Here is a 27,121-nt window from a genome sequence, read left to right as displayed (position 1 = left end):
CTGTTTTGTGTGCAACCACTATGATCCTGACAGCCAAATGCTCGACAATGAGGCTTCATTAAAAATAGTTGAAGTAGGTACTGTAGCTGCATCAGCATGCATAGGTTGCAAAGGAACAAGTTAAGGTTTATTCCACGCTGAAAAGAGAAGAAAAGAAAACACTTCTACTGTTTAGCTGTTATAAGGGAGGAGTTTCTTACATTGCACTCTTTTTCTCTTTTCTCTCTTGTAGATTTAAATGGTTCACCTGCCTTCCCTTGCTTCAGGCTTTACTGTTCGCTTTCAGCCAAGAAAGGTTTTTTTGTTCCAACTGCCATTAATGCCAAAAACAAGAAACCAACAACAAAGAGACAAGAGACTTTTTGTTTGGAGTTGTGGAAGCACTGGAAGGAGCTTTGCCTTAAAGAACCTGACTTGACCATGTTGTACTCGTCCCGCTCCTCCTGTTCTCCTCAGTGCTGGACCAAATAGTTGCCTACAAGGAAGAGAACGATGATCAAGATGGTCAACAACACACCACTTGTTTAGCGCAACACCTGCCCTTCCAGTAGTAGTGATGTTGCCTTCATCTTTTGAAAATCAAAAAGGGCAATAAGTTATCTCTTTACATACAAGTTGAATAGGAAGTGATTACTGTTAAGGAGGTTTGTTTAGTAGTATGAACAGATTATAATTAGTTACCTTATCTCAGGATTAGTTTAACAATTTTAAAATGTAGTTTCTAGGTTGTAATATGATCATTTAAACAATATGGATGACCTTTTCACACATTAACCTAATTTCACAAACTAGGTTTAGTAGTCACATATTTTGTGATACAGTATACTGTCATTGTAAAATGGAGTGGGATGCTTAGTGTGACATGAACAGACGAAGGAATAACACTGCCACCGAAGTATAGTGGAAACTTATATTCCATAAGGCACAGCAACATGTACTGTATAGATACTGTAAGAATTATATAATGTTGTAGATAGTCTGGGATATTGATGGTGCACTTAGTCTCCTCGAGAAGCTAAACAGTTATGTCTGTTGCCAAATTGCCTTGTCAGTTGCATAGCATGACGACTGCATTGGTGTGCCAAATATAGTTTGACATGAACGACAAACAAATGAACATAGTTCAGTATAACTCGCATGTTCAGAATCTGTGGCAAGTAAACTTTTGATTTGGCAGGTTTTACATGTCAAAAGATCAACTGGAAAGGATGCTGGATAGGCGGAACTAAGCAACTGTTTAAATTAAAGCTACATTCTCCCAAGCTGAACTGGGATACCAGTGAGAATATGTTTAATTCTACTGAGCATCTGTGTTTTTCTCTGTGTATGTTTTGGAGTTCTTGGGATTTATCGTAACTTGTTGATGTGAATCTAGAGACACCCATGTATACCTTTAAAAGTTCGGTTTACACTATTTCTGGTGCTTTTGGGACAAAGAACTAGCAGGACAGAAAGCACTGCAGCATTTTAGGTCTCTTCAGATGGTGTCTTACTACTAGGATATGCACGCACAAACAACACTACTCTAAAAATGAATCATTTAAACGTATAAAATATTAAGTTTTCTTATTTTACAGGCCCTTTCCGTACTTTGCTGTGTGAAAGAAGGCAGATTGAGAGTGTGTGTTCCTCTTATGTATCAATGAAGCCAACAGCAGATGTGGCTAATGTCATTTTGGAGAGCCTCAAGGGCTTACAAACAGTGGTTGGCAGATAAATAAAACACCAACAGGAAGCACAGCAATATTTTGCTGGACCAAAGGGACAGAGTACATATTTAGAGAAGGAGAAAAAAGTTAAGACTTGGGAAAAATTACTCAATTCATCATTGGCTGGAAGATATGTTTGTAGCACCCTTACACTGGGGGATACAGGGTATTTACTGCAAATAAAACATATTTCTCAGAAAAAAAGCAAAATCAGCCTCAATTGATGTTGTGAATGGAAAAATGGATTAGACCAATCATATTTCATGCCTTCTAGTACTAATAAACGAGCCAGCTCATAAAAGAAAGCCCATAAAGTAATTAGGATGATAATGCCACTGTACACGGAGGCAGAATTGCAAAAGGCCCTGGACCATCACATCAGACATATTTCAGAGCTACCTAGGCTGTGCCATTTTCTGGTGGTCACATCTGTCCACAGACATCAGACAAGTGGGCATCTTGTATCACTGCTCCCCCAAGTGGGAGCAGCTGCTGGCCATAAGCTTATAAGAGCATTCCCAAGCTGCTGTAAGAGATGAGAAGTGAGCCAACTTCCTGGTGCTTTGAGTCCCTCTAGCAGTGACTTAGCAAATATTGTGTGTCACAATATTTCACCCTATAGTAGTTTAGATTGCTGCTCAATCCCATTAGCATTCAGCAATTTGTGCAAGGCAGGTATCATCGTTGTCTGTGGTGAAAGTGGGAGATATACATACAGAAGTGAAACTGATGTTTTACCTGAAGGAAAGTGGGAAAGTGAAACCACATGATGAGAGTACAGAACCCCTCCAGAAAGTGAAAATGTTTCATACCTCCTGCCACATGGATGCCCTGTCCATGAAAAATGCTATTGCTTGAAGTGGTGCTGATCTCTGAACTCCACTCGCCTTTTCAATTCTTGTTCATAGTACACACGCCAGGGCATACTGTTTTTTTTAGTTATGGGCCACTTTGGGATTTTCTAGCACAGCCTTTCTTAATATCCGCTATAAGCCAGGTGCACAACACCCATTTCTCATAACTTTTTAAACCTCTGTGGTACTGTTCATGCTTTAAAATGCCCCTTGTAATCTTTCTAATGCAATTATTACATAAAGCAGCATGGAATAGTTGTTAGACCTCTGTAACTACTAGATTACTAGGTAGCTCTTCAGTTTGAATGCTGTTGCTGTATTCTTGAGTGATGTACAGAGTTTAGCTATATGAATGGGTTGCAGCATTGCTAGGGGTTTACCTACAAAACTAGAAACATTGGTTTAAAATCCTGAATAACCCCAGCCCTAATTAGTTTTGTTGAGGATATTTAATTTTTAACCAGTATAAAATACAGAAATATAGGCTTAAAAAATGTTATCATTTTTTATTGCCTGTATGAGCAGTTTTACATGATCTATTATCTGAAAGTATCCTATAAATTATCATTCACCTCTCAAAACAGAGAAAGATAAATATGAATTCTCTGGAGATACACAGCAAAAAGGCTGTTTTGGAGTGCTGTCTTGACTTTTTGTCCTTCAGGTCTGGTATTATTTATGGTGTCTGGATAAAGAAAGCTAAAAAATGTCAGATGCTAATGTTAAACTGAAAGATTGTACTGTAGGCATTTCTTCCCACTGTTTATGTGTAATTTCTTCTGGGTCGAGAATTCAGTGGTGCTTAAGAAACATCCATTTGTTTACTCAGACCATAAAGAGAGATAGCTGTATACTGTACAGGTAGGTACACTTTTCACAGTTCTCCCTACTCGTGTGTCAGATTCCAACTGTATTTGTTGTTGGTGCCATTCTTGTGCATTTTGTCACTGGAAAGATATCTACTGCTTTAAACAGTAGAAATGGTTGCTTTTCACAAAGTTTTAACGTGTTCTTTAAAAAAAAATAAACGTTTGAATATCATTCTTATGAAAAAATAATGTTTTTTTTCTACTAAGATATTGAATGTTTCAGTAATATTTTTATATTACTATAGTGAAAAGGCTTGGAGACAGAAATCATGGAGAAGCAACAAACTAGAGAATATAATCTGTTATCCATGGTTAGAGACAAGTCCTTGGCAAGCTAATTTTTTTACATCTCTACACATAGAACCACTTTTATTAACAGTCTGATGAAACTGATGAAGACTCTTAGGTCCAGCAGGACCCAAACATGGCTTCCTTTTTATTCTCTTAAAATTGATTAAGATTATTTTTGAGAAAAGAAGTTTTATGATACTACACTGTTAAGACAGTTTAACAATTTAACAGATTACACATCTTCAGTTTTCTCGTACAGTTATGGATAAAGGCTTTAACATCTATCCTTTGTATGCAAATGTTATTTTTAACTCCAGTTTTGTTACCAATATCAAATCAATGTTCAGAACATGCTCAAGTAATCAAGTGAACATTTTTTAACTTTTTCAAAAATATGTTTATTTTTTGTATGTTTGGATTTGCATTCGTTTTTTAAATCGAAACTTTTCATACATATTAAAGTACCCCTTTGTAGTCCAATTACTCGAATTGTTCCTATTGACCAAGTCACTAAAAATGTGGTCAGTTCTATATTTTCTAGTCATCACTGTCTCCAGGCCTTGGGGTTGACTATTAGGGCAGTCTTTTACTAGTGTGAAAAACCTAGGGTTCATCACCACACTTATTAAACGTAATAAAAATCCATTACATTTCAATGTAGTACGTGATGAAGCCAACATCAATATAATGGTTCTTTTACAACGTTTTCTTCTTAATAATAAAAAAAAAACATTTTTAGAATAGTGTTTATTGCAGAATTTCAGCAGGATCATATGAAAAAGGCACCATGAAAACTATACAAGTACAATTATGTATTATACTACATGTGCTGAATTGTTTCCTCAAATATACATTTACAGTATGTAACTCATACAACATTAAGACTACAATTGCACATCTTTTTAGAGGGGGGCAGGACAACACAAAATAGCAACCTATTCTTTCAAAATATTTTCTAAATTTGTTAACTTTTTAAATTGTTAAAAATTTAAATAAGAGAAAGCTGTCCACTCAAACAAGGTGTATTTTGTTTCAAGACAAAAGCACAAAATACAAGAATAACAAAAATAAGTATGGCAAGAAAACAACTTTGAAAGTCTTAGGAAAACAGATGCATATAAGAAGAGTTCTAAATGTACACTGTGTGGTTAGGTTTCCTAGAAACTGAAAAATAATTCAGACAACATCCGATGAATGCATCCACTATTATGGAAGGAATGGGGAGAGTCTGTAAGAACAGTAAACATGAGCACTATCAACTCTCAAAGGATAACTAGAAACCTTCATTTTCTCAATTATGTACTGGCAGTGTATTTGCGTCTAAAACAAAAGTCACTGAACATTATGCAATAGTACTGCTGTACTATGAAAGAATGGGTCTGTTTTAATCATTGGGTACAGTCTTTGTGATATAATTTCAATTTTGCAGTGATTAATACATGCTTGATAAACTAAGCACACTTAAAATTGAAAGATCTGGTAACGTTTTAGGCAATTAGCTAAATAATGTGAGTCAAACAAACACAAATACTTTATCTTGACATCTAAGAAGGAGTTCTTTTTAAACCAAGGTCAAGAATAACTTTCAAAACTGGACTAGTATTGGCTAGGACAGAAGCAATGACCTATCCACTGGCACAAACCAGATGCTATTACTCAGTAAAAAAATGTAGCACATCTAGCAAACACTTAAATCAAATATTGCTAGGTCACATCAAAGTGCTATGTACTGTATGTGGACATGAATATAAAGCAATCATGAAGGAACTAACCAGGCCCACTGCTAATAGCAATGCCACCAACAACACATGAAAACAAAGTAACTACAACTAGGGCAGAACCAGGTAACAAAAAGCCTTAAAATATTGTTTAGCCTAGAATAAATATATTAAACTAACTTTGGTTTTAAGATTAGAAGGCTGTATTTAAAACATTTTTTTTCTTTACTTTTTACTTCATGTTATTGAATTGCCAGGCATTTTGAATTCATAACCTTTTTTCAAACTTAAAAAGTTTTGGGGGTACTTACTGTATGTGCTCAGACTTTTTTTTCAGTCATTATCTTGGAGTATAACAGTAACATAACACTCTCTTGAAAATATTTTACAGAGTATATGGTATGAAGGGAAACCATTATATTGTACAAAATACCCTTATGAACTGTTTCCTAAAAGAAACTGACAACCCAATAAATGCATATATTTCCAAGAAATGTTAAATTGTAACAGCAGAAGCCTTTGGATAAACATACCTATTACTAAAACATTATACAGTGTTGCTTTCTTGCTTTACTGTATATTCAGAAAAATATGCAATTCCTCCACATTGATACATTTTAAAACCACTTCCTTGTTTTCATTCAGAGGCCTTCCTGTGAATAGCAATGATTAATATGCAAACACAGCATATATGAGTACTTGAGAAGCTTGAAAAAATAATCTTGAATGTTTCATATAACTATTTTTATCACCGCACTTACTTTATTCCAATAGCATTACTTGTAGGTAGAGACAATTATACTGAATGTACATTTTAAAAATATCCACAGTAGTGTAATTTTCTTTTGTACACCACACCTTATTTAATATAGAATAAATACTGTAAATGCTCAACATAATATCCATTACATTTAATAACTACTTTAATTATTGAAAGGTCACTAAAATCTCCTGAAATTGTATCAAATGTTTTGAATGAAAAAAACATTGTATTACATATGGAAGGAAATCGCACAACAACACTGTTTATGTTTTGCAATCTGTTCATTTAGTTTTCTTCGTTAAATATTTTTTTTAACATTCCCAGAACATAAAAAAACTGATATATTAGCAATTATTCAACCTATAGATGGTAACATTTTTTAATATGAAATCTATAAAGACTAATCTTTCTTCTTATATGCATCTGACCAATCTTTACTTAAATACTGTCAGTGCGGAGGTATCTTTGATCAAAATAACTTCCAATGATTGTTCTTTCTTCTTTTTTTTCTACAATAACTTCAGTAATCAGATTTCAGATAATGTCTTTTGAATTACAGTAAACCCTGGGATTTCTGATATTACAGTACTAATGCCTCGTTGTAAGAACAGGCAAACTGTTCTTTGTGTGCAGTGATGTCTTAACGTAAGATGGATGGGGCTTAAAACCATCTCGTATAAAATAACATTCACAATGCAGCTGAAGAATCCTTTAGATGTTTCTTCAGAAAGAACAATCCTAATCTTTGGACATTATGAAGATGAAAGCAGGTCCCCAGAAGATGAGGCAAAAAGGAACAACTTTGCCTTACTGTAAAAGTATATTGTGAAAAAAGAGTAAGATAAAGTTTTTTTGAAATGTCAGACCAGCATGATTTGTAGAAATAAGTGAAAATATGGAGGCTTGTGGTCAGTATAACTTATAAAGATATTTTACCAGATAAAATGCTCAGCCCAGTGAAATTTCAATAATACGAACATTGCAAAACGTGATTCTGCCAGATGTCCAGTCTGACACTACGAAATGCCTACTATCCTCAAGCTTAAATTGTCACACTATAGATAAATGCAAACCTTTCCTTCTTCGTCTAGTTGTCTACATCTTCACATTACAGCACAAGATCGTTACACGAGAGTATTTGTGATAATTATTAGGGTGATGAAACAGTCAAGGAAATCAGCCAAACTAGGAAAGAAAAGTGTAAGAAACGTTTCCTAGGAACTAAGGAAAATAAAAGGCTATATTGCATCTATAAAAAATAAAGCAGGCACTATCTAAAGGACTTGTGAAACTAAGGTGTCTCCTGTCAAATATATTTAATTTTTTTCCATCAGTCATTTTAAAAAAGAAAAAACACTACATTATTGCCCCACACCCTCCCCAAGTCTGCTTAAATTTACAATTAGTATTAATTTGGCAATTCTTAAAATAAAATTAAACCAAATAAGTACATTCATTAATGCATATACATAAATATAATCTTCTTTTTGCCAAAGGACAAAATGAAAACAATAACTATCTTTTACAATCAATTATTCACACTCAATACCCTAAAGTAATCTTTGTTTTATCTCTTTCCACATTACTCAGAAGCTATGGTTCCATTCTGTTTAATGGGTCAAAGATGCCTATGTGAAGCACGTACATTGCACATTATATTTGCTCTCTCTTTAGAGGATGGGCCATGGGAATTTCCAAAAGGCAATCTATTTCAAAGTGGAAGCAGAAATGCTGTATCAGATTTATGCTGTAGGCATTTACTTGTGAATAAAAAAGCCAAAACTTTTGTCTGTTTGCTTTTTTCTCCAAACAAGAGCACTTGCCTTCATTCTATATGATCTGAATATTCAATTCTGTAATTTTTAGCAGTTTTGGTACAGCATGTGACTAGTGTATCCAGTTCACAACAGTAAGACTGATTTCTGGGAGTATTTTAGTTGTATCACTGATCTGCTAACTCTTGACGGCGGCGCATGATCTCTGTGAAGTCCAAGGTCCGCTCTGTTGTGTCCTGGAATACAACATACAGGAGGGCCAGTGTTAGCTCACAGCAAGTCAGTGACCACTGCCTTCATCAAACGACTCCACCCCAGAGTCGCATGCTGCTGCATTTATTTTTTCCTGGCGTCTCCGCATGATCTCCTGCAGCTCTGACCCGCTGCTTCTCTGCAAAAAGAGAGAAAAACGATGTTTTACAACATATCCATCTTTGGTATAAACTGCTAAGAGCACCCCTGCTGTCTTACAGAAATCAGAGATGTGAAAATGTCTCTTTGATTTTCCTCATCTATGATGTTCCTTAAAATATAAAAAATATCTTGCACAATGTCAAGGCAAAAAAAATCTTCAGATCATATCCTCGGGAGGCTGAAGGCCAAAATGATTAGCTGCTAAGAGGATATTCCAAACATCTTTTAACTATTTAACTTTTAACTATTCAGACTTCAAAGTAAAAAAATAATGGCATTCAATTTAGAATAATGAGTCCCATCCGGCAAAAAAGACTACCATCATACACAGAATTTTAAAACATTTTTGCTTATCTTTCATCATGGTAGACTAAATAATTGTGTGGTGTTTATATATTTAACAATTATTTAAGAAACTCAGTACTAGATCTGTCATTTTAGTGGTCCATTTCCAGGTAAATCTCAAACAATGCATTTTTCGTTAAAACAGACTTAAAAATTGATGGGTAACCTAGAGATAATGTACATTGAACAAAAAGATGAATTTATTTTTAAGCAGGAGATTTAATTTAATGTATAGTGTTTGCTATTAAATATTTATAAAACGATATAATACAATTTGTATTTTTTTAGCTTTAAATAAGAAGGCAGTCATACTACCTAACCAACATTTGACAATAATAAGACAAACACATAAAATTAAAATGAGATGAACTGCACAATTGAATAATATGGAGGATTCACACCTAATGCTCTAAACTGAAACTGAGAGCCAGTTACAGGGTTATACTCTGGAAGAACGGGAACAAATTCTTTAAAAGACCATGGCAACCATAAAGGAAAAGATAAGAAAATATTGTTTTCTAATGGCTTATATAGCTCCGCTTCATTATATCCATGCAAATCTCAAGTGAAAATTACACTCAAATCAAATCTCGTACAAATAGTATAATGAGATTAAGCCAAACCACTGGAAATTTCAGGTTATACTAAATCAAAAACAGGAGAGAAAGTTCTGCACAAAACCTAGATTATACACCATCCAAAGGATAAAGCATAATTAAGAAATGGCACAATAAAATCACTGTGACTTGCCTCTTACTTCCATATGGAAGCAGCTTGAGACAACACTTTTTTCATCAGTTTCTCCCTATTTTTATATTCAGAATCTTTCAAACCACTCTCTTACGCTAACGAAAGAGTGAATCAGGAGAAACTCTCAGGTTAAACAGTATATCTTTGATTTTTTTATGACTGTGAATCTTCCCCTCAATATTTGGCCTATGGTCTCCAATCTTTGAGCCTTAAGGTGGTCTTCGCTTGAACTTGGTCTGTCTGCAACCCTTTCAAATTTTTAATCTTTTTTTGATATTCATTCAAACCCACTAAGAATCAACAATAAGGTAGTTATAATGCTCAGTTTCTGAACAGCATGGCAAGTATTTTTATGTACTACTACAACATGATACTAGATACTACAGACAGGTCCTATGCTACACCTTACATCACAGTTAGTCCCATAACGTTAGAATTACGGGACTCATGGCCTTTTCTGTCCTCCTGGAATGGTGGATTAACAAGAACAGAACACAACAATAAACTGGTAATAAGAAAAAATAAAATGGTATTCTACAACTTTGAAGACTGCCGTTTCGAAAAACAAAGTTACACCGAAACATTTTTTTCCTTCCAAACAAAAAAATGTTGACTGAAATGTCATGGTTTACCATTAAAGACTGAAGAATGAGAACAGAAGATGCAAGCTAAGAATTACCTACTGGGTTCTGGACTCCATGACTCTATTTGAGGATGAAGTAACTACTACAAACAAGGTAAAACTAGGCTATGGACACTAGCTGAATAAACACAAACTATTTTTATTTCTATAGTAAAAGACAAAAAGACAATCTCTGTTGGCCAGATTCTTTACATTTAGGATAAATAAAAGCAAAATCTTCCGGAATGACAATGTTGTGTAAGCTATGAATAAAATGTGCATTTATTTGTTGCTGAATTAGTCTATATATGTCACAGAACATATTATTCTATAGATAAAAAACATATTAATTATATGTATAGTTTTATCTTGCTGCAAAAGTAGTTCTGTGAGTATACTGTATACTGTATATATTCCAGCAATAAAGAGGTAAATAAGTCTGTCATTGTCCACAGTTGTTCACAGTTCAAGTGCAGAGGAACATACTGAAATTTTGACAACATTGTATTTGAAATGTTTTTGTTTTGTTTAAAGAAGAGCCTCTTCAAATTTATTTCAGAGCTTCTCTGTATAATGTTTTAGTTCATCTTCTCCAATAATTAAAGCAAACTATGCCAATGTTGCAATATCTCCACCTAATTCATGTTTTCCCTTCCAAAAAGTTAAGATGTCACTAACACAAAAATAAATTTCAGGTTTTGCAAAGTAAATGCATAACCAATAGGATGTATGACTCATTAATAGGGACCTCAGATTTCCCACAAAGGATTGTATTTTGCTCATGTTGATGGATATATTGGCATTTAGTCACCTGACCTGTCCAGACGCAATGCTATAAGTGGATGAAATTTATTGAAAGCTAAAAGATAAAATGTTCGATTAAATATGTAATTACTACTGACCATACAAATTATGTCCGTGCACCATCTATAAAAACCTGGCCAACATAGAAAATCCACCTGTCTTTTTGTAACATGATACCTTTAAAGGTTTTTGAATGGAATCTGAAGAGTTGCCAAGTGGAATCAGCAGAACACCTGTAAATAGGAGATAGATACCACAGAAACCCAAGGCCATGCGAGCACTGGGACATGTTATCTTTACTACTCTCCCACATAGTATCAGCACCTACTGTACACAGATGCCCACAGCCACAAACGCATGGCAACTAAATAAAATGACAGGAAAAATCATTGCATTATTGCTGTTACTTGATTTTCATAGATGCAGGGCACTAAATTTCAAGATCAAGATTTTAGATCCAGAAAGTAAATAGATTTACATGGGTAACCACAGTGCAAAGTTCAATTTATTATTCACAAGAACAATTTTCCACAACCCATCATTGGTTAGAATACCTAAATGATTTGAACAGAGTAGACATTTAGATCTGAAATGCCTGAATTCTCATATTGATTACTTTTTTCATTTTCTCATATTTAAAGTGATATGACAGGGGATAAGCAAAGGTCCATGTCAATTATTTTATGATCCAGGCTTAAAATAACTCTAAGCCTTTAGGCTGGAAAACAGGACAATCTTCCTGGATTACATAGGCCCTTTTTACCTCACTGAATGTTAGCTTGATGACACACTGGTCAGCATTAAAGTGTTACATTGTGCTCTTGCCTTTTTTGGCTAAAGCAAGCTGACCCCTGCTTTTGCCAGGTATCATATATTGCCTCATACTGATAACATACAACCAGTAAATGACAATGCCTCTTTATTTAATTTTGCCAGAAAATGAATTTACCTCTAGTCAAGTTTTGAAAAAATAGGTCAGAAAAATTCAAGCCTAAAATTATAAAATTGCCTTAAATATAACAACTTTGGGTGAAAACCATTTGTTGTTTTAATCAAACAGTACATACTGTATGTAAAGACTCTGAAAACAGTGAATAGTCCTGTATTATTTATAATTATTTGTACCAAGGGGATATTATATCATTTATATTATATATTATATTATATTTAAATTATATCATATTATATAATTTTCTTAGTGGGAGCATATTTGGGTAATAACTATATAATGATACCAAAGAAAAGGGACTCACAAAAAGTGACATTTATATCCTTTAAGACAATACAGAGGGCAAAGTCACAAACTTGATTTGTTCCATCATATTGCATGTTGAAGTATTTACATTCTTGCTAATTTAAGACAATAGAGCATGTCAGGTTTTAATAGTTCATCATAGACGGAGGAAAACGTACCTCCAGAGCCGCCTTCTGTACAGTGACTTGGCTGTATACTCGCGCCCCATCATCAGGACACACTGTCTTCAGCTCATCCTTGTTCAAGGAGAAGAGTTGGGCACCTGTGAGAACTCCCAGACTGTTGATAGTTCTGAGAAAACACGACAGAATGGATTTCATTCACTTCTTAGAGCTTCAAACCAAGGGATGTTTACTTAGTTATGCTGGGTGTGAGACACACTGATCAAAATAATCTGATTTACTTTAGGTGATTAAGTTCTGCGTAAATGATTAAGAGTGTCAAAGGTGTAGGATAAAAGACAGGGAGATACAAGGGAATAAATCAGAACAGAACACAGAGAGAGAGCAAGACAGGAGGACACAGAATATAAAGCATGTGCCAGTTGAGAGGTCCTAGTCCATATTATCTGAAACATACCGGATTGGGGTTAAGTATTTGAATTTTGCTAAGAGAGTTTGCTAGTCTATAGTTGCTAGGCAACTCTCATTTCCTAAATAAAGAAACCCTAAGTTAAAAACAAGCTCTCCTGGTTTGTGGATACAGTTTAGAATAGGGAAATAGGTTCCCATTTATTTTGTGGCATTTTTGTTTGAATAGAGAGTGATTTATACACAAGTTGTATTCCATTTAGTTCAGAAGGCAGCTTTGCCTTGTTCTGTCCTTCATATGTTAAAAATTGAATACTTGGTAAGAGTCTGGGATTTTTCTGGGTTGTTAGGGCATTAGACCTCTGTGATGCATTGTCTGTAAACTTTTATTGTATATAGGGTAACTTTGTGTTGTACATAAACGTTGTGTGTATTGTCACTGTTAATCAATATTTGTTTATCCAAGTGCCTGAATTATTACCTTAAGAGGTGCCAGAGAATAAAGAACTAATGTGCCTCTATTTTAACCACTCAGGTATATTCTTGGCAAAATCCTTACAAAATGGGGGTTATGATTATTTACGTTTATTTACTTACTGATTAACCTTCTTGGTCAATTTTCTGATTTTTTCTATTTTGTAACACCCCGATTTGTAACAATATATTGCTGACTGGCCAGAGAAGAGCAACTAAATACAGTACATTCTGGGGCTTTTCTACACTGACAGGCTGAAAGCACAGACCTTTTCAGTGTTCAACAGAAAAGACTACATGCAGACCTGATACAAGTATTCAAAATCCCCAAAGGCACTGAAAAAGCCAGATTTTCTTTTTCCTAGAATGGACAGTGAAACACCACCTTGAGGGCACAAGGAGAAACTTTGTGGAAGTGCATTTCATCCCAAGAACAGGAGGCATTTCTTTAAACAAAGGGCTGTAGGAGTGTGGATCAAGGTACCCAGCTGTGTTGTTGAAGCCAATATCCTGGTTTCTTTCAAGATGAGATCCATAGATCAATTAACTACTAACTACCAAATTGGCTAGTAGCTTCCACTCATTTATTTGACAGTTTGGTATGGAAACCTGGGGATGAAAAGCAAAACCAAACTGTCCAGGATTGTGAAAATATACAACAACAGTCCCAGCTCAGGGATTTAATATCATAATAAAGTTCTGAGAATAGCAAGAAACATCACAGTTGACTCCACACACCCATAATACTCCCATCAGGAAGATGTTATAGGGAACCAAATTCAAATAAAAACAGTTATAAGAAGTCCTTTGTTCTCACAGCAATAAAACTATTCAATGAATGTATGTGAATGTATTCCCCCTACCTATTTATTTATACATCTATTAATATATCACATACTGTTGTTGTGATTTCTTGTGATTTTATGTGACTCTTATATTTTGCTTGTGTGTTTTGTACTTCTGTGGGAGAAGCCAAAGACAAATTTCCACGGCAGTGGACAATAAAGTAACGATCTATCTATAACTGTTCTTATGATAGAGAACAGTTAGTTTCTTACAGTTAAAGTGATGCAAAAACAATTCAAACACTAGGACTTATCCACAAAAGATATTTTTGAATAATTTCCAAAAGAAAATGATAAGATATTAATCATTTATTTTCTCTACTACAGTATTCAAATGAAAGGCTCTATAAATTCAGTGTTATTATATGTCAAAGAAAGGAAGATCTTATTGTTAATTTTCATTTGAATTTTACTTTTGTCAAAACAAAAAAGGTTAAAGTAAAAGTCATGTTACTAACTTAAGACTGAATTATAATTTTGTAAAAGCACAAAATGTAATCTTTTGTAAAAGAGTGATTTATAGTCTCAATTTAACAGATTAGAACAATGATTTTAAAGCCCACTGTTTTTTACCTTTTCTGACTTTTGGACATTTAATTTCTTAAAGGCTTAAAGGTATTTTACACAATCTTTAACTTACACAGAGCTGAATCCTTTGGCCTGTAGCCACACCTTCACTTCCTCAGGGGAAGAGTCATAAGTGATATTAGCAGCAGGGAGGCTGGTGCTACGTGGAACCTGGTACTTCTTCTGTGCGCTGCGTCCAATGGTCAACCTGTGCATCAGCTCATCCTGGACCTCCTCCATATGGGATTTTCTGCCTGCAGGGCCATATGTACATTTTTAATTAACACTTTATTTTTTGTGATTGTGCATAAAAAGAAATAAGAAGCAAGAAGCAGAAATGATTTTTTTTAAACAATACAATTGTAAAAATCAACTAAATGAACTCTACCATAGCAAAGCAATGTGTAATCAGTCAAGAAATCCTTTCTTTGAACCAAGAAACACTTCAAAATAAAAACAGTAATAGCTAAAAATGTTGGCTTTCAAGAAAACTCCCAAATGTACACGATTTCTCACACAGCACCTACGACTCATTATTTTAAAAGCTGACAAGTAAAAATGGTGCCTCATGTTCATGACCTTAATATTTTAGACAGTTCTACAAAGCATTTATAAATTATATTTATTTATAAGTTATTTTGTATGTCTTTTTTAAAACTGTAGAGGAGACAAAACAGCTTTTTCTGTGAGTCAACAGATGAAACTTGAGTTTTCATCTGTGTCTTTAGTGATATTTCTGAATATGATGGGTTATAGATTATCTTTATCTTTCTGAATCACAAAAACAAACCAAAAATAAAAAGCAAGAGCAGCGCATTCTGTCCATCTTCCTGTACATCCTGCCAAGACAGTATTAAGTGGTTGCATATCTTTGAACCTCTTCACAACATTTACTGAAGCATTGTGACAGGTTCATTGCTTTTATGGGACCTATATCCTTAAAGACATACAGTATGTATGTACTCATGTTATCTCATTTTTATGCATTGGGCAATTGCCCTTTTGCCCAGGATTGTGGTTTTGAGTTCTGCAGGATGAGAGACAAACTCTCTCTTATAACAAGAGTCAGACAGCTTGTTGGGGTTGAGGGTTTGACTTTTAAAAACAATGTGATTTACACTACTGAACTGTACATAGTGTATTGCATTCATAATCAAAGTTTTTCTGGCTAGAGCTAAAAGTTTTAATCTCAAGATTTTTAGATGTTGTCTTAGTGGATATGTAGCCTAAACACATTATGTCCATGCCAGTGCTTCCAAAAGTCTTTACAACTGCTGGAAAGGTTGTTACCCTGAACATCCTGAACAACAACTCTTATGAACTGAGCTGCATTGCACCCAGACAAATAGTGTTCAATTAACTTTATGCTTAATTTTTTTGCCATTCCCTTGCTTTAATCTGACACATAACCATTATTTTTTCCCATACTTCTCCACTTCTCCATTGCCTAGCTGGAATCTTAACTCATCACTCGCTGTCTTTGAAAAGTAAACTGAAAGGTGTTTTCTGGCCGTGTGGTTGGACTTCTGTTCCCGGAGGAATCAGATTTCAGAGATGCGGAGCACTGCCGGACCTCTGTTCCTGCAGTTCTACCCCTCTGGAAGCGACTGGCAGTTTGACTCACGGGTGACCGGGGTCGGCTTCTCCTGCTGCCTGTCCCTCAGCTTCATGCTGCCATTGTCACTGGAGTTGCTGCTGTTTTGCCGGCTGACGCCCGTGGAGGAGGACCGCTGACCCGTGCACAAGGGGACAGCAGCAGGAGGCATGGGAGGAGTGGGGGGCTGAGCGGCGGCAGGCGGTGGAGACGGGGCCGGAGGGATGGGGTGCATTGGTTTGGGAACATAATCCGTTTTCTGCTTCTGTGGAACAGAAGAATGGCTTAACTACATCAAGAATGGAAGGGTTTCTAATCTGTCACAAAAGCCACACAATTTCAAAATTCCAACATATTTACCTCAGTGTAACCAACAAAACACATGATTATGCCTGTACTCTTGTATGAGCGCTGTTGTTACATGAGAAACATGAGGACTTGGACTGTCAGAAGTAAATGAGATTACTGATAGATAAAAAAAAAAACATTTTAATTTGTTCTTTGGCTCACCAATATACCAGAATATAAGGTACGTGTGTTTTTCACACTGTTAAAACTTAAAATTGATAAGTAACAGCAGTATTGTGTGCTTCAAATTCTTAGTGCCAACTAGCATTACAATTACTACAAGAATAACAATGTCTTTTTAATAATAAAGTTTTGGCAAATATCCAGGAAACTTGCTTTCAGTAAACAGTTTGAGTCTTCTACGCAAGAAGTCAAAGTCTTATACATGTCACTGGCTAGACTTTTCACACAAAAAATAAAAGAATGCAATTATAAAAAAACACAATCTTTTATGTAAAATTATATGAAATACATACTATATACTAAATACTAAGTTACTAATTTCATATTATAAATGTGAATATACAGTTAAATAGTTGTATGCTTCACATAACCACAACTGCTAAGTTTGACAGTTAGAGGTATGCTCAATGAAGTAAGGATCTACTGAAGAAAAATGTCTTCAAATCATATTTTGGTACCATTTCTGGATACAGTTCTTGATACAGAGGCCTCTTTGGATACCCATTGTACTAGCAATGAATAACTATATACTGTGAGGCATTATAAATCATTGGAACCAATAGCATTTGATTAATTTTAACAGCTCTCAGTAAATACAGGGCAACCATTATGTAACCTCCCATGCTGGAGCAATATCACCTCTTTATAATGTCCTCTGACCTACTGTATACATTACTGTATTAGATTACAAGGATTAGCTAGAATCACAAGATAACGTGTACATTTACATACATACAAATGAATTCATATTCTTTAATCTACACAGAAATATCTTAATTACCTCTGATAGCTCCCCAAGTAATTGCTTGCAGGAAAAAAGTAAAACATAATAACAAAACTAAAAATGAGCAAAACAAAATTGTAAATCATAACTGAAAGCACTGCAAACACACTACAAAACACTCTCTCGGGGTGAAAAATTCATTTACTGAAGAGGCAGCAAATGTTTAGAGTAGATGTGTTGTTTTTTTAAGAGGACAAAAGAGGAAAGCAAAAAAGAATTACTGAGCATCCAAAGAAACATATTGCTTTTAACAGCAAGAAAAAAAACACTTATCTGGAAAACAATCTTTTTTGTAGCATGTGCTCTGACATTTTATCTTGTGGGATTCGGACTCATTTCTGTTGTACTGCCTGGAACAGCCCTGGTCTCTGAGCCACACACTACCCCAGCTCATCCCACAGATGTTCAACAGGTGTGAAGTGTGATGAGTACAGCATCAATGGCAGAATTGTCACCTTTTTATCTTGTTTGAATGCTGTTGTTACATGAGCAGCATGAGGACTTGCACTGTCCTGCAGGAATGCTGTCACGTCCCAAGTCTTGGCCAATGTAGAATTGTGTGGTCAGATTGCCATCCATAATAAATTAGTTCTGTAACAATTAGATACTCCTACCCAGACCATGACTTTTGGAGTTCCCCATCAAATGGTCTGTTGCAATTAAACTTTTTCATGTATGCACCACACCTGCTAATGGGAACCCTCTTTTTTATCAATTAATATAAACAATAAAAACATTTAAACGGTATTCAAAATTAAAATCTTTACTTTTATAAAAATGTCAAAACAGATGTTTCTTTTGATGCCCAGCATATTTTTTGGTGGTAGGAAAAAAAAAACTAGGAAGCTCATATTACGCCTGTTGTAAAATTGATTATTTAATAAAATCATTATTGCTTAGTGTTTCTCATCATACACCTTGAACTCAAGAGTGCTTCACAGTAAAGTCATAGCTGAACCAGTAAATGTCAACCAAACTGAAGCCAACAATGGTGTGGCATGAACCACTAATGTTGAGACACTATGTCACACATATTAAAACAATGTTAGAACAAGGTAGAGATTTGCTCTTCCTAAAAGCAAGAGTTGGATTTTATATACTTGTGGCTTGAAATAGGTAAGCCAGTTATTGTCTTCTACAGAAAGCTGCTCTGTGACCCTTTCTTTATCTGAACCTTGCTGAGAGAACTTACTATTCTGTTTTTGTTAGCTCAACCTGGTGAAGTGCTTTTATCAACAGTATTTTAGTTTTCTCTAATAGCAAAAAAAATCCAATAACTAGTTCCAAATACCTACCAGAGCTTTGCAAATAAGATACTCCTTTATTGCTCGTAGGTGGTATTTTTTCACAATGACCATGTGATTGGTCTAGATACCACTATTAGTCTGGCATATTTATTTAAAAAGTAACACTCATATGTCATCAATCTCACTAATGCTATGTTATAGCCTAAAAGGGCAATGTTAGCCAGAAAAAATCAAATTAAATTATTCAAGTGTGTGAGAAAAACTAAAAAATAAAATAGATTTTTATTCATAAAGGAGAAATAAAGTAGAATTACATTAAAATTTACAAATCGTCACTCCTTTCTTCAAAAATAAAAACAGTAAGGAAATAGCAGCATTGGCATAAGTTCAGCAGGCGGTCGATATCAATGCAAGCAGCTGTATTGTTAGGTCTACTCCTGTCACAGAGGGAGTAGAAGGACAGTATAAGCTGAAACCACCAGCTGCAAAACTCTCACTACTAAAGGAGGCTATCAGCAACAGAATCACGCTGCTAAATAAGGCTTCATAGACAGCATTGTTCCTACAAATAAGGGTGCTGCAGCTTCAGTACATAAATGTTTTCTCCTGACCACCCCTCTCACTTTTCTGAAGGGAGATAAGAAGGAGGTGGAAGAAGGAGTGAAAGGGAACGAAAAGATACTTGGTTTGGCACAATTCCCTCTAGAAATCAACGAGGGAAGAAATCATCTCCTTCCAGAGTTGAAGTGTCACACACAACTAAACGGATGCACTGTTATAATATTGACAAATTATACATACTGTAGGTGGTCACCTTCTTAGAGATTCAAAGGTAACTCCATGGCAGTTTTAAAAATGAATGGAACTTCTCCACCATTAAAGAAATCTAGGCTTAAGGCTACTGTAGTGTTGTTAACTGTTCGCATTAATACTGTTATGTATGATACCATGTTTTGGTTCATATACAGTACTTGTCAAATGCACTATGCTTATTAATTAATATCTTTTTTTCGTTTTGTTGTGTTACTAGCTGCTGGTCATTGTTTTTGTTATTTTCATTGATTTTGCTGTTTTGTTTTGTGTAAAAAAAGTAAATGTATGTACAGTATATGTGGATTCTTTATACATTACAGTGTATGTGGGTATTTGTGGGGGCTGATGTATTCATTGCCTAATTATTATCCTTTTGTATTTATCCCCTTTCTTATTTCTGTCTTTTTCAACTTATTTTCACTTTCCTCCCCTTCACCCCCTTTCATTTTCCTTTCTCTCTTTACCTCATATTTAATTGTTTCTGTAATGTAAATGTTATTGAATAAGAGTACTGGTCAAAAAGTACAGTTAATAATCGCAATCTGTGAATTTTTAGTTTTGGAATGTTAATGGTATCATTGTCTCCATTAAAAAGTAAGAAATAATAAGCTTGTGCAGAAAACACAATTGCTGGAATTAGAGCATAACCAACTTTTGCAATGTAAATGGGTTTTGAATGTAATTTCTGCCTCGTCAGATGGTAGAGACATTTTGATGATAATAAATCTATTCACTAATAAGTCCTGTACTTTCAATAATCAGTCCTGAAGGGAATTATATTGTAATTCATGGTGAAATAAATACAAAGCATTTTATAATAATAATCATATATACCCCAAATGAAGACAATCCTGAATTTATTCACTTTTTCAGAAATTAATGTATGCTCTAATGAGATTCTGGTCATGGTGGTGACTTCAATTTAATGCTACAGCATAGTTTAGACAGATCAGTCATGTCAAATATTTTAAACTTTCAATTAAAAGTTTCGTAGTTAATAAGTATATCAATGATTTGGGTTTATGTGACATTTGGTGTCTATTCAGTCCAACAAATAGAAAATATACTTTATTCTTTCCAGATCATAAAACCCATAAACACATTCATTTCTTTCTTATGAATAATTTGATTGTTCAAGTTCTCATACTGTTTAACCAGTAATACATTCTGACCATGTGCTTATACATTTTAACATCTTAATCAAAGCCAGTTTAAGAAATATAGATGTTGCTTTAACATCTCATTATTAAAGGATGAATCATTTCATATTTTATTCAGAAGGAATGGGAACCTTTTCTGGAAAATAATAGTTCAATGGAGTGCTCTCTCGCCATACTTTGGGAAAACAGCATAAGCTGTCCTCAGAGGTAAACTTAACTCATTTTCTTCATTTAGGAAAAATAATATTTTTGATTAGAACTAAAGAAGATGGAAATTATTTATCAGATCACTCCTTCTGAAGTACATCATAAAAAAGTTCTGGAGTTCAGACATCAACTTAATCAAAGAAGTGAAAAGGAAATTGTTTAGAGCTCATCAAACTGTTTACTGTTAAGAGCTCATCAAACCTAATTTGAATTTAGCAAAAAACCTGGACATCTTCTAACAATTAATTAAGGGAAGGGAAAAAGTGCAATTACAAGTATCTTAAAGGAGGATGGGAAAATTACATATGATACAACCGATATAAATGGTACATTTATATTATATTATATTAATATATTCCTATAATCTCCTGGGGGGAAATTACTGGATTAGATTCCCCTGTCTGCATTATATTTTATAATACAGCATTACTGTCTATGGAAATGGGAAATCTCCTGGCTTAGACGGCCTTCCATCTAGTTTTCTGTAGAGTTTTATAAGTATTTTGTGCACCTTTTTGCACTTCTCTTTTTTAGGATGATTAATGAAATATTGACATCCAAAACATTTTTTTTTCGATTATTTAAAAAATAATCTCTAACACCACTGTTAGAGCTATATTCATAAATGTACTTTAAAGTTAAAAAAAATAATACTTTTGTGGAGGTGTGATCATATACTGTACATGTACAATAATAAGGATGACAACTTCAGTAATAAAAGCAAATTCAAGCCTTGTTAAAAAAAACATAACCCAAATGTCTACAATTTAAAATAAATTTGTGTTAATTTATTATTTTTTGCCAATTATTTGTCCTTTTACATTGTGGATGTACATTTTTACATTTTGCAAAACAAATTTGAAAAAGTGTGTAACTGGAATGTGGCCTTCTCATAGTTTGTAAGGTTTCAAATGTAACGGACACCATAAACACCATCATTTTTGATGAGAAGGTAGGTAATCGAGGTAGAAACATGGTCTCCCTAAAAACAGCAGAAGAATTGTGAATGTTCTTATGCCTTTAGATGTTAGAGAGTGTTAATCATACTACATACAGTATCATATTCCTGCAATTGCTATATTAATGTAATTTAATTATATTAAATATATTTTGGCAGGACCTGTATTTTGCAGAGGCCTTGGGCTAAATAAGTCTACATTCTCTATAGGAATGTCCTATAAAATGCTCTGTTATGTCCACATCATCAGCAACCGAGCACTCCAAGTTGATAAAGAAAATGTGACAATACTAAAAGCAATAAGGTGCTGCACTAAAGGTGAATAGTTGAAGAGTGTTTTTCAGAAATAACAACTTTAATAAACATCAGTGTATCAGACCAAATGTTAGAAATGATTTCCAAGAGAAGGCCACATATCATAATACAATTTTATATTAGAAAAGACATTTGGGTTTCTAATGACTTAAAGCTGACAGATTGTAAAAATACAGCTCCACACTGTAGTTTGACAAAAGCTTGCCTAAAACATTAAAAGTTTATAAGTAACCTTTTAATTACCATGTCGTTTTAAAGCTACACTTTTCTCTTATATAAAAAACTGTCTTCAAATTAAGTTTTCCATGAGAGACAGGAATATCCTAAACTACTGAGCAGCATGTCAATTTCAAGGCAATCTAGACCTAAACATTCCTTCAATCTAGTGAATACCTGATCTTTTTCTTTTCTATTCATTAAACAAACCTCAGTAAATACATACTGTGTACTGAAAGGGGGGACTGGAAACTGTATGATGAATTCTAGCCACTCTTTTTGATTTAATGACTGATCTTATCCTCTGCTCTCCACTTCTTTTTTGAAGAACGGTAAGATAGCTGAGAGCCTGTTGCAGTGTTATCTAAGATTTATTTGATTTTCAAAACAGCAGGGTTTCAATCTGCCAACATCTTTGTCATTAAAAAGGAAAAAAGACTGCATGTCTAGCAGATAAAAAAAACAAAGGGAAGGGTTCTAGTAGCACAAATCCAGCACAAAAACAGCCCTACCTTGAACAACTCAAATTCCTTCTTTGGCATCATTAGCTTTATATATTTAAAACAAAAAAGCAAAGGAAAAAAATGGAGGAAAAATTAAGATATTGCAAATATGATTAATACAAATTAATCATATACTCACGTTGCTTTGGCAGAGCTGTAATATAATTCCCCATTTTTAAGGTCCACTTTGGCACATCATTAAATTAAATAAGATATAGTTCGTTATGCAGTTGTATATACTGTAGTCCTTAGGACATTTAATTGAAAAAATCTGTTCTCAGTGGATTTGCAATATGTTTATTATTAGAATGCAGAGCTGAAGAGAGACATTATTAACCCATTTAATATTATAGAACATTAGGACAGGACAGGCTCATAACACCGGATTTACCAATATTTATTGTTCCATAGCTTTTTATATACTCTGGTCATCTGCTAGAGCTCATAAAAAAAAAGATTAACCAAACAAATGTTTGCTTCCGGCAAAATAATTGTGGAACCAGTTTGAATCTGAGAAAACATTTGAACGAAGAATGTTTCACACTGTGCTGATATGCCCAGTGCACACTCTTCTTTAAAACAGTAATATCAGTTCCAAAGGGCCTGGGAAAGTGTTTACAGGGAATTTTAATCTACAGTAGCATAATCGTACTGTGTGATGTAGTTTATTCAAAAACAGTAAGGAAAAATAAGAATATTAAAAAATGAAATAAATGTAGATAATGGACAGTATGCAAGTCCTTTTAAGTATTTTATGACAGGTTCTTAATATGGCAGATTAAGTTGGGTGTCTGGATCAGTACAATAAACAATGCATTCATATGCTATTTTCTTTCCGATATGATGAAACGAATACGTAGAACTATTTTGTTCTGTTGATTATGCATTTGAATTAGTACATTTGAATTAATAAACCACTTCCGAACACTCAGAATACAGCACAATTGGCTCTGCTTTAGTAAGGGATTGCATTTCAGCATTCAAACTCCCGGCCTCCATCCTCAGAATGGCTACATCATAAGCAGCACTGAACAAATGCAATAATAAAAATTGAAAAAGCGCAATGAAAAGATGTTCATTACCATAAGGCTGTGTTAAAGGAAGAATCCAAAAAACTGTGGGTAACAACAATTATGTTTTTGAATAGTCAATATATTATTTTTGTAAATTCACTAATGATGTAGAATCTGTCTGTCATGTGATAAAACATATTAATTGCATTGCTTTTACAAAATCACTCTGATATTTCACACATTACATTCAACAGCAATATTTATTGATTAACATTAATAAATCCATAGAATATAAGGAACTGTACATACACTCAACTGGCAAATATTTCATATAGTAAGCCTCCCCAAGCAGAAGCTAAGTTGGTGCTGACGAACAGTCTGACCTTTGCCCTGATGCTCACCTGAATGGTGTGGCTATAGACAGGGTCTGTCCGTCCTGTAACCATATCCACAGTCCTGGTAATTTCAAGGATGTTGTTTGGCACGTACCCTGAAGCCCCACTTGCATTTTTAACTTTCCACCACTGCTTTCTGTCATCCAGCACCTGCAAAAAACAGCCTTCAACCACAATTTGTTCCAAATTGAAACTTTTTATCCTGCATAAGATTAAAACACCTGAACCTTAGGATCTGTACCAGAGATATCTGAATTACCGGTTACTGATAACTGTGAACTAGTCCTGAAAGAAATTATAGCTCAATACACAATAACATAATTATTTAAGAATTAATTGCATTAATTGCATTAATTTTCATTCCACAACACTTTACACAAAGTAGGGGACCATTATGAGCTGGCAACACCAGCATATGGACAACACCATCAGGTGGACCTCTGAAAAATTGCTTCAATAATTGAATGAAGAAGGTCATTATTCACATCTCCAAATTTGAAACAGAAACCACATTAACATTCAGTTCCCTCATTGATATTAACTGCTTTGTTCTTAAACCAAGAAAACATTAGATCCTCTACCTCTAAAACTTCATCCTTCACAACAGATAATTCGGTGGTGTTCCTTGCTACAAAATCGTATTTAGATTTGGCATAATTCTTTGGTTGGATTCTTCCATGGGCTTCATAATTTCTGAAAAAAGAATACACATTAAATTAAAAAAAACAGAAATAAAAAATAAATGCATTTGTATTTTACTTTTCACTCCCATCTAGACAGTTGAACAAATCTATAAAAAAATAATTAAGGGAAAAACGTAGGTTATGCTAAGGTATTCAAACCCAAATTAGAATTAAGTTTGGAGCCCACAAAACAATTATACTCTTATGGATATTGCCATGGGTCATTTAATGATCAAATATTTAGGACCTTGGTTTAATGTCTCATTCAAAGGATGACACCACCTGCAGCATAGTGTCCCCAGTCACCAACTTGGTGGTCTAGTATGTACACTCTAGTCCAGGGTGAAGACCACCTTACGGTCCACAAACACCACTTACACAGGAGGAACCAGGTTTTCCTTACAGGCCACCCAGTACTGAAAAGGCCGAATATTTCTTGAGATTATGAGATCTGATCAGATCAGGTTACAAGGTGGTAATGCCATAGCAACCAAGCTGTTACCATATCCAGAAACATTTGCTACGGCTGCAAGGCAGACTACACCCAAGTTGGGAAGCTAATTTAGTTCATCACAGGGAACACACAGACAGAAACAAAGACACACTCACCCCAGGGCCACTTTTCCTAGAAGCCAATTAACCTACCAGTATGTGTTTGGACTGTGGGAGGAAACCAGAACACCCAGAAGAAACACTTGCAAACACTGGGAGAACACACGAACCCAGGGAACAAGCACTGCGAGGCAGCAATGCTAACCAGTGCACCACCGCCCACACAAATATTTCACGTAACAAAAAAATTACAATTTTGTTAAGACACGTAGATGATGTTTCTGTCACAGTGCAACACATTCATCAGCAGGCCCAAAACAAACATGAAACAGGTGGCTAACTAGGTTGTTGACTGTCACAGCCGTGGAGAAGTGTCCGTGCTTTAATATCAGAAAGGAAGGAAATCTAGAAAATACAAGATTTTAAAGAATAAACACAAAAAGTAACACTTTGATGTCTCAAGGATAGTTTATAAAGACAAATTTGGAAAAGCAAACCTATAAGGAGGAGATTTAGAGGGAAAAAAGGATGACTTTGTACCTGAAGAGTACAAAGTAAAGAGTACAGTATATGCTGCATGCCTGACCACAGAGAAATGTTTGCACCATAAGAATCTAGTAAAAAGAGTATTAAAATCGAATTGTCCAACTTTTATGATATTCTACCTTTTTTGGAGAAATGTTCTTTATCTAAATTGACTGGTTTACATTTGATATTTCAGTTATTACATTTACAATAAGCTTGTGTTGCCATGATGTAATATTTACACAAGCAGACAGAAATATTATGTAACATTTGAAATTACAAGAATATCTTGGTTTAAATGCTTTGGCCTTTCCCAAACTGATTACTTTCTTTAATGTAACTGGAAACATTATATTTTTATTCTATTCCATTTTTAATGCACTGCTTATTTGTGCTATACAGAAACACACGAGAAGAATAGGGGAACTATGCTTGAAAGAGGGAATATAAAGGATATAAAATGGACAAACTTAAAAATATAAAGTTTAAGTTTTATTACAATACATTTTGTATGAATTAATATAATTTTGAATTTTCTTGAAGTTTAATAATTACCAATCAGTGTGATCAGAAACATCAACTGGAAAGAATTTATCTATTTTTCTAGTACCACAATAATTTAGAGTGTCAAAATTTCAATACAAATCTTATAAGTTTAAAAAGTATGCTTTCCTTTTATCTGACCTTGATGTTAGTTTCACAGAATAATATTGGAATAATTATCTGGCAAACTCACAGTAGACAGAATGAAAGAGGACAGAGAATAAACAAAGAATGGTGAACAGGAGGTGACAGATGCATTATTGAAATTAAAGCTACTGTCCATGTACAATATCATAAACAGAATTAAAACCTTTTGAATAAAGCTCTTTCAGGCATCACAAAAATGTAAGGCAAAAACTGATTGCTATGTTTACTGGGAGAACAGAATAGAAACATATTAAATTGAACAAAACAGATCATGTTTAAATATTTTTCAATTCTGAGAAGACTTAATACATATCTTGACCTGAAAGTCAATGACAGTTAATGAATAACAA

The 27,121-nt window shown here is 34.4% G+C and overlaps 2 protein-coding genes across 14 annotated transcripts in view; one reads left to right on the top strand and one right to left on the bottom strand.

Annotated features, from left to right (window-relative positions):
- Positions 1-3,604, top strand: part of ptpro (protein tyrosine phosphatase receptor type O) — a 65,456-nt gene extending 61,852 nt beyond the window's left edge. For all 4 annotated transcript variants that reach the window (XM_088644744.1, XM_088644742.1, XM_088644743.1 and 1 more), the window contains one exon: positions 233-3,604. The gene's annotated coding sequence lies outside the window, so the exon portion shown is untranslated. The remainder of the gene's footprint in view (positions 1-232) is intronic.
- An 851-nt stretch (positions 3,605-4,455) lies between these two features.
- The window catches only part of eps8a (EGFR pathway substrate 8a, signaling adaptor), a 95,223-nt gene continuing 72,557 nt past the window's right edge, over positions 4,456-27,121 (bottom strand). For 7 of the 10 annotated variants that reach the window (XM_088644747.1, XM_088644746.1, XM_088644745.1 and 4 more), the window contains 8 exons: positions 24,903-25,014; positions 24,328-24,471; positions 22,923-22,958; positions 17,492-17,515; positions 16,210-16,444; positions 14,659-14,839; positions 12,328-12,460; positions 4,456-8,370 (listed from right to left, as the gene is read on the bottom strand). In XM_088644747.1, coding sequence (XP_088500873.1) covers positions 8,260-8,370; positions 12,328-12,460; positions 14,659-14,839; positions 16,210-16,444; positions 17,492-17,515; positions 22,923-22,958; positions 24,328-24,471; positions 24,903-25,014 — 976 coding nt within the window. In that variant the 3' untranslated portion in view covers positions 4,456-8,259. Of the gene's footprint in view, positions 8,371-11,091; positions 11,148-12,327; positions 12,461-14,658; positions 14,840-16,209; positions 16,445-17,491; positions 17,516-22,922; positions 22,959-24,327; positions 24,472-24,902; positions 25,015-27,121 lie in introns of all 10 variants that reach the window. The other 3 variants (XM_088644750.1, XM_088644753.1, XM_088644752.1) reach the window with 2 other exon arrangements.

Source organism: Lepisosteus platostomus, chromosome 9 (assembly GCF_059453375.1).
Source record: "Lepisosteus platostomus isolate fLepPlt1 chromosome 9, fLepPlt1.hap1, whole genome shotgun sequence".
NCBI classification, from domain to species: Eukaryota; Metazoa; Chordata; class Actinopteri; order Semionotiformes; family Lepisosteidae; genus Lepisosteus; species Lepisosteus platostomus.
This window is presented reverse-complemented; position numbering and strand designations above follow the sequence as displayed.